An 8585-nucleotide genomic window follows, 5' to 3' on the forward strand; every position below is an offset into this window, starting at 1 on the left:
CAACCAGTGCCTTGTGTGTGCTGAGTCTTCCTTGGCAACTCCAAGATTCAGTGGGCCTAGTTATGTGAGCTCCCACTCCTGGTGGTTGGCACTGTTATCTTTGCCACCCTCCATGCAATGGGAATTCTTACTTGGGATTCATAGCTGGATCTCCCTGCTCGACATTTTGCCAATCAGTTCAGGAGCCTCAGAAGGAAGAGCAGGTGATCTTGTTCACTAAGAAAATCTCCACCGAAGCACTAATGGTGGGAAGGGTAGTGTGATGGTGTAGTTGTGACCCTATATGGTTTCAACACTTTCAGAATTAGGCCAAAAAGCAATTGGAATCTTATTTTCTTCTAGATTCTTGCTTTATCAAGGTAATAAGAAAGAAATGCACAATGTCAAATATAAGTTTACAGTGTTTCCTCATGAGACATTACCAGGAAACAGAAAACAAAAAAGCAGTATAGAAAGCCAAAGATGAAGGACTGATGGGAAAATCCTCCTTTTGAGTACATTATAAAAGAGGGAGATTTAAATCTATTTCACTGAGACGTAGTTGCTAAGCATAATGGGTAAAACTAAAGTGAGCAACTAAATCATAAAAATGCTGAATATTAATTCAGAAAAGTACGCAGTGGGTATAGGCAAGTTTTATTACGTATGAATGTGATTTCAGAGTTAGAATGGCAATTTCGTAAAATTAACTCATTAAACGATGTAAATATCATGGTATAGATATGTTATCCCAAACTCCAAAATGTAGTGAAACTGGTAACAGTTATTGCTACTCATCTTTGTACAGACACATCAACAGTATTGATGAAACTGGTTCTCAGCAAGTAGGTACCACTTGCTGCAGTGCTTTGGGGAGGAGAGGGTGTCACACAGGCATTATTGATGCAGTGACTTCTTGGAGAGTCGCTCCTGTAGGATGGGGGGAAAAAGCAGTTAAGAGCTGCTTAAATATAACCTTACCTAAAAAGAAAACATGTTCAGAGAACTCATGGGTGCTCAATTAGAAGTAATGTGAAAACAAAATCACATTTCTACCCTGAAATGTAATCTATGGAATTACCCAACTATATCAAATATAACCATTAGATATTATGCTATTAGAAGGGATTAGCATCTATGTGTTGGCTAGATCACTGCCTTTCCGAAACTATCAAGTAATTATATTATACATTTCAACTTTGATTTTAGTGGTTTTCAGATCTCCAGAACAAAGCTTATTTCTTCATGAAATGTCAGCTTCAAGGCTATTGTCAATATGCACAAGTTTTCTGGCCTCCTTTTAAAATAAGCTCAGTAGAAAAATCCTAAGAAGAGTGTCTTCTACAGGTATTAATCTTAGGAAAAGTGCTAATTAGATGTAGCGACTTCCTCTGAATTTAAGCCTAGTTTATCTATCTGCCTACTTATTTTATACACATATATGTATACAGACATGTTTTTCTGCAAATATTAGTATGAAATTAGAGATCTGGTATGGGCCTTCTATGACAACAATTTCATTTTGTCACAGACTATATTGAAAATGAACAATTTAGTACCTGAGAGAACAGGTAAGGAAACTGACCAGTATGGAACCTATTCATGTTTATGTGCAACAAGAAATTTATAACTGTATCCAAGTACAGATGATGATACCTAATTCTACAGGGTTCACATTAAAACCAGAGCAATTTCAGCATGCAGTATTCAAATAGGAATTTACATTATTGCCTTCCTCGAAGTTATATTTAACAAATAGTGGTTAACTATAAAATAAACAACCTTAATATTCTCACCTTATTAACACTTTTAAAATTAGGTGCCCATGTTTTACTTTGTGTGGGAGCTGGTGACTCTTGTTTTTGATTTTTGAGGGATTTTTTTCAAGGTGTTGGCATCAAACCCACTCATTCCAAAATGCATCGCAGATGGGAATTTAAGCCTAAATGCAGAGCAAACAAACAAACAAAAAAAAAACCAAAAGAAAAGCACAGGATTCATAGCTGTACAGATTTTTTGTGGGAAAAATATATATTAGATAGGTTCGTTATAAGTGATAACCCAAAATAACTGACTTGTGGAGGAAAGGCAAAATAGCTCAATAAATCTAAATAAACTAGCTCAATAAATAAAATAGCTCAATAAATCTAAATTGTAACAGAATCTTGAATAGGATGTTACTTATTGACCCAGAATTGATCCTAGACTTGACTTTGAGGCTCTGGGGTCAATAAAAGTTTTGAAAAGCAAAATGATTGTTAGATGTGACAAACGTTCTCTCTATGCTGAATGGACTATGGCTCAACCAAGCCAGGTGACACACACATCCCAAGATTATAAATTGAAAACAGAGACCCTTATGTGTGCAAAAAGATTCTACCACCAAAATCTTAGGCAGGAAATAGAGACATAGACACACCCCATTCCAAGGTTAAAAAACAGTTAGATTTCACCACCTTTAACTACCATTTCAACCCTTCCCCATCCTATCTTAGAAGTTGCAGTGTTTATTTCCACTGCTGGTCTTTTCTTCCCTGCATGTAAGTAAAAGGAATGTAGCTTGCTCGTCTCCCAAAGCCAGCATGTATGTAGTTGCAGGAGAATGATTCAGATTCGGAGTGCATGTGTAAAGGAAGGCTAAAATCTCATTCAAATTTTCTATATCTCTTGTTGAATTTAGAAGGGCTAATATGTCCTGGCCTATTTGATCTGGGAGAAAAATGGACTGCAAATAGATAAGGCATAATAGCCTTTACTTTTATCATCTGCTATTGAAACCATTTTTTTGAGAGCTTAGTGGATGCCTATATAGATAGCAGATGGGATTGAACTATATTGCCAAGATTCCCCTTAAGACAATCAGCACCGGGTGAGAAATCCAAGGATCAAATCTGATGTTCATGATAGACCCATTCAAAAAGTCGTTAAGTGAGGAAGACCAGCATTTGGACCCACCACTGAGAAGGCACCTATGCTCAGTGTTGGCCAAAAGACCCCTACAACCATTTCAGCAAAGAGACATTTTCTCTTTTCATGTCTTAATACCATTACCCTATCCCAGCAAACACAGGAAAGGTAGGGGAAGAGAACAGATTTCAAAACCACAAAAAGATCACATTTAAGAATCTACTCCAAAACCTCAAACCCCAGCATAGCTGGAACTGGAAAGAAGGGAAGGAAGAAAACTAAGTTAAGTATGAAATTCTAGTATTAAGTTGTATTACACTAGGCTTCACCAGTCTAATAACCAGAAAATGACCTTCAAGATGCTGTCAAGCATCGAGGAAAAATTTACATTGCATAAAAGCAGTGATTACACGCCAGGTGCAGTGGCTCATGCCTGTAATCCCAGCACTTTGGGAGGCGAGGCAGGCAGATCACCTGAGGTCAGGAGTTCGAGACCAGCCTGGCCAACATGATGATACCTCATCTCTATTAAAAATATAAAAATTAGCCTGGCATGGTGATGCATGCCTGTAATCCCAGCTACTTGAGAGGCTGAGGCAGGGGAGGCTGAGGCAGGAGAATGGCTTGAACCCAGGAAGCAGAGGTTGCAGTGATCTGAGATCACGCCACTGCTCTCCAGCCTGGACAAGAGTGAGACTGTCTCAAAACAAACAAACAAACAGAAAACAGTGACTACAAAACTACTTTCTGCAAGTTTAGACTATCCAATAATTAATTAAAAGGTGAATATGATGATATCAGCTGCAAAAAGACATCTAGATCTCAAGAATCAGAAGGCGGAGTTTAAATGACATGTAACTTATCACCACATTTACATGTTCATTGCCTTGACTCCATTGCCATAAGTACCACTTCTTTCCTTGATCCAAAAGGAGGAGACTAATGGCTTTTTTTTTTTTTTTTTTTTTAAAGACAATCTCACTCTGTCACCCAGGCTGGAGTGCAGTGACGCTATCTCAGCTCACTGCAACCTCTACCTCCCAGGTTCAAGCAATTCTCCTGCCTCAGCCTCCCGAGCAACTGGGATTATGGGCATGTGCCACCATGCCCAGCTAATTTTTCTATTTTTAGTAGAAACAGAGTTTCACCACATTGGTTAGGCTGGTTTCGAACTCCTGGCCTCAAGTGATCTGCCTGCCTTGGCCTCCCAAAGTGCTGGGATCATATATATATACATATATATCTCATATATGTATATATGTATATATATCATATATCAGCTGCATATGTATACAGCTGTATATATATGCCATATACATATACACATATATGTATATATACACATATATGTATAGATATATATACATACATATATATCATGTACATCATATATCATCCTATATACAAATATGTGTATATATATCATTGTATATAGGATACATATCATCCTATATACACATATGTGTATATATGATATATATCGTAACCTTTACCTGCTCAGAGGCTGACAAGTTTACAAAGGCTGTTTGATAAACTAATTGGCATTGTCCAAGTCAGGTGCTAACCTCTAGATCAATGAAGAAGAAGAGGATATGAGGTGCCTATAACAGTATAGCAGCTAATATCATAGCCCGAGAGGTTGAAAAGATATTGGGGGCTGGAAGAACAAACATACCTTCTCAGATTAAAAGAGGGTACAACAGAGGTACATTTTCTACCCCTGTTCCAGGGAGTATGGGGGACTCATACCAATTTGTAAAAACTCCTTGTGGTCAGGGAAGCATGTTCTTTAAAAAGCCAAAGACTACCACCAGAATCTTAGCCAGGCAAGAGAGGGAAACCCCCCATTCCAAGGCTAAAAAGCAGTTAGATCCCACCACCTTTAGCTATCATCTCAACCAGTCACCATCCTACTTTAGGAGTTGTAGTGTTCATTCCCACTGTTAAATCTTTCCTTCCCTGACAGTGAAGAACAGGAATGTGGGGGTGGGAGTAGGGAAAATGAGAAAATTACTTATCGGGGACTATGCCCAGCACCCGGATAGCACGGTCAATTCTACCTCAAACCTCAGAATCATGCAATGTGCTTACGTAACAAACCTTTATATGTACTCCCTGGATCTAAAATAAGAGTTAAAATTTAGAAAATTAAAAATAAAGGTTAGAATCACTTCAAGATCAACATGAATGTTTATGATATTTAGCTACTGTCTGGTTAACAATTGTGTTTATTCTGATGTAGCAACACTGTCCATTAGTAAATCTTTATTACAGAAAATTCTAAGTCCACACTGTGCAAACGTTACCACTAGCCACATGAGCACTCAAAAAAATAGCTCAAATAGCTCGTGCAACTCAATTTTTTGTTGTTTTAATTTTAGTTAATTTAAATGTAATGTTACCAGTGGCTACTGGTTACTATGTTAGACAGCAAAGGTTTAGAGATGACTGGTGAAGTTTGAAGAACAGAGATTCCTTTTAAAAGCTGATTTCAAGTCATTCCTTGCAGGGTGCCTTAATTTTGTCTGACTTTTTCCACCCTTCAAGAAGTATAAGGATATAGTGAGAATTTGTTTGAAATCATCCTGAACAGCTGAAAATGGCATTGCTAACTTGCAAATGAACTAAGTAGTCAAGATAGCATGAACTTAAGTAGCTAAAGATCAAATAGATCATGAAGACATAAATAAGAGCTCAGAGAAATCCAAACTTATAAGGTCATTGATATAACAAAAGAGTCATTGATATAACAAAAGAGGCAATTCAAGAATGAAAGGAAATTTCATTTCAGTTAATGGTACTGTATCAACGGGATGTCCCTATGGAGAGGGAAGAAACTTGACCTTCCTTACACTACATGCAAAAATTAAGTTCAGATGGATTCTAAACCCAAACATATTCAAAACCATAAAACTTTTAGAAGAAAATAAGACTTGGCAGTAAGCAAAGAATTTTAAGACAGAACAGAAAGCAGTAACTAGAAGGAAGAATCTATAAGCTAAACTCCAAAATTAAAGATGTCTGCTCATCAAAAAAGCACATTAAGAAAATGAATACACAATGTGGGGCCTGTGGCAAAACACAACTGACAAAGTCCTGGTCATTAAGATATAAGACCACTTACAACACAAGACAGAGTAAAAATAAACAAAAGACATGGCTCACAAGAGAATACAAATGGCCAATGAGCACTAATTAGTTATCGGAAAATGCAAATTAAATACTACTATGCACCTATTCAGATGGTTAGAATAAAAAACTGATATCCGAGGGTGAAACCACTGGACTGTCATACATTCCTTGTATTAGTGCCAAAAAGGACACCTTATTTGGGAAAATATTCATCATTTCTTACAAAACTAAACATACTTTCCCTATGATCAAGCAATCCTATTATTAGGTATTTAAAGGAAACACATATACCCAAAGACATGCAAACATATGGTGATAGTACATTTATTCATAATAGCCAGAGACTGAAAACAGCACAAGTCTTCATCAAATAATATGAAATAATATGTATCTAATGAAATATACCACCCAGCAATATAAAGCAAACAAGCTACTGGAATATACAACATAAATGAGTTTCAAACATTCTGCTGAATTAAATAAGCTAGACACAAAAGCATACATACTGCAATTCTATTTCTACAAAGTTATAGAAAAGAACAGTGAGGTGTGGCCAGCAGGAACCAACTAGGAAGATCCACTTTCTGCAACAACCAGTGTTACGCGTGTCAGTAGGGTTTTATGTTAAACATAAAGCTCAGTTGACAAATGCATTTGCTTGTGTAACATATATTAATTGCATGTGAGTTTTTCTTCAAATAAATTATTGATCCTTAATTCATGATATGCATGCTGAAGTACTTAGGGAAAAGTGTACTCATGTCTTCAACTGGAAGTGCATCAAAATCGAGAGACAGGGAAATGGATGTGTAACAAAGTTTAGAAAAATGGTAGAATCTAGGTATTATATATAAATTATTTCATCTGTATATTTGAACATTTTCTTTAGAATTAGAGAAACTTTAGAAATTGTAATTGTGCCATATGCATCCCTCTAGGGCATTTTGATAGCTGCATTCTTAACAGAAACATCTATCAACCAAATAATAAATTGAAGAATGTGTAAGGGAAGTAGCTACACATACCTCTTCACAAAGCAAACCACTGGAAATTCATAAGTAGTATGCGACCTTGGTCTGTAACTGATCTCTGATAATATGGCATCATCATTTCTTTGGAACATCTGAAACAACTGAGAGTTTTAATACTAGAAGGCATTAAATTATTTTGGTGGCTTAATGATCTTAATAGAATCTGTTTTAGGAAAATCTGGAAATGGCATTTTACATTAATTTAACAGAAATAAAATAGACCTCATGAGAAATACTTTATTCTCGTTTTTCTTCTGGTCCTTCAACTTCTTTGCCCCCATCTCTAATACCAGATGGGGGATAGGAGAAAATAATTGTCTCTCGGTCTGTTTTAAAGAATATGTGCTGTTTCCAAAATAGTCCCCCAATTGCATATATTCATACACAATGTTCCCAGCTATTAAAAGCTGACAGCCAATGGAGGTAGTAAAACTGAGAAGGCACAGGTTGTATCTTATGACTTTTTTGAGACAGAGTTTCACTCTTGTCACCTAGGCTGAAGTGCAATGGCGCCATCTCCACTCACTGCAACCTCTGCCTCCCAGGTTCAAGCAATTCTCCTGCCTCAGTCTCCCAAGTAGCTGCGATTACAGGTACCGGCCACCACACCCAGCTAAATTTGGTATTTTTAGCAGAGACTGGGTTTCACCATGTCGACCAGGTTGGTCTCACCTGACTTCAGGTGATCCACCCACCTCAGCCTCCCAAAGTGATGGGATTACAGGTGTGAACCACCACGCCCAGCCCGTTATGAACTTTTTAAAACCCCTTATCTGAAATGTCCTAATTAAATAGATAAGCACCTGGTCCTATCTAACAATTGATCACTGCAAGAGATAGGAAGCTGCTTGAAAATTTTAATTAGGAAGGAACATTTGATACTATGTAGCCCTGAAAAAAAAATTCAGAATATATTTTAGGGAAAAGCATCATGACACTTACAATTTTCTTGATCCCACAAGAAGTGACAGGATAAGAAAACTCGTAGTTAAATGACAACAGTCTTGTTACAGGACAGTTATCTCCCAGATGTACGTCGCCAATTCTAACTTCTGTGTTGTTATCAAAGGGCCTTATTTTCATTCTGACTAACAACCAATCATCTGAGCATGTTGCAGTTATTGCTAAAAAAAGAAAAAAAAATCCAAAAAGTAACATGATAGCATACTTCATCTCAAGACATTACACTGTCAGTGCTGACAGACGAATATAACACAAGCTACTTGGGTAGCATTCAGTCTCCTATTAGCCCTGTTCAAAAATAAGCAAGTATAGGCCAGGCATGGTGGCTCATGCCTGTAATCCCAGCATTTTGGGAGGCCAAGGTGGGTGGATCACCTGAGGCCAGGAGTTCGAGACCAGCCTGGCCAACATGGTAAAACCCCATCTCTACTAAAACTGCAAAAATTAGCCAAGCGTGGTGGTGCACCCCTGTAATCCCAGCTACTCGGGAGGCTGAGGCGGGAGAATTGCTTGAACCCAGGAGGCAGAGGCTGCAATGAGTCGAGACCACACCACTGCATTCCAGCCTGGGCA

General features: G+C 37.6%; 1 protein-coding gene across 1 annotated transcript; it reads right to left on the minus strand.

The window, feature by feature from the left end:
- Positions 1-876: 876 nt before the first annotated feature.
- OOSP4B (oocyte secreted protein family member 4B) lies at positions 877-8277 on the minus strand. Its single transcript, XM_028833384.2, is given in 5 exon segments — positions 877-909; positions 1776-1839; positions 1841-1921; positions 7044-7141; positions 7992-8277. Coding segments are annotated over 5 exon segments (507 nt in total). The 5' UTR covers positions 8223-8277.
- Between the last annotated feature and the right edge of the window lie 308 nt (positions 8278-8585).

Source organism: Macaca mulatta, chromosome 14 (genome assembly GCF_049350105.2).
Source record: "Macaca mulatta isolate MMU2019108-1 chromosome 14, T2T-MMU8v2.0, whole genome shotgun sequence".
NCBI classification, from domain to species: Eukaryota; Metazoa; Chordata; class Mammalia; order Primates; family Cercopithecidae; genus Macaca; species Macaca mulatta.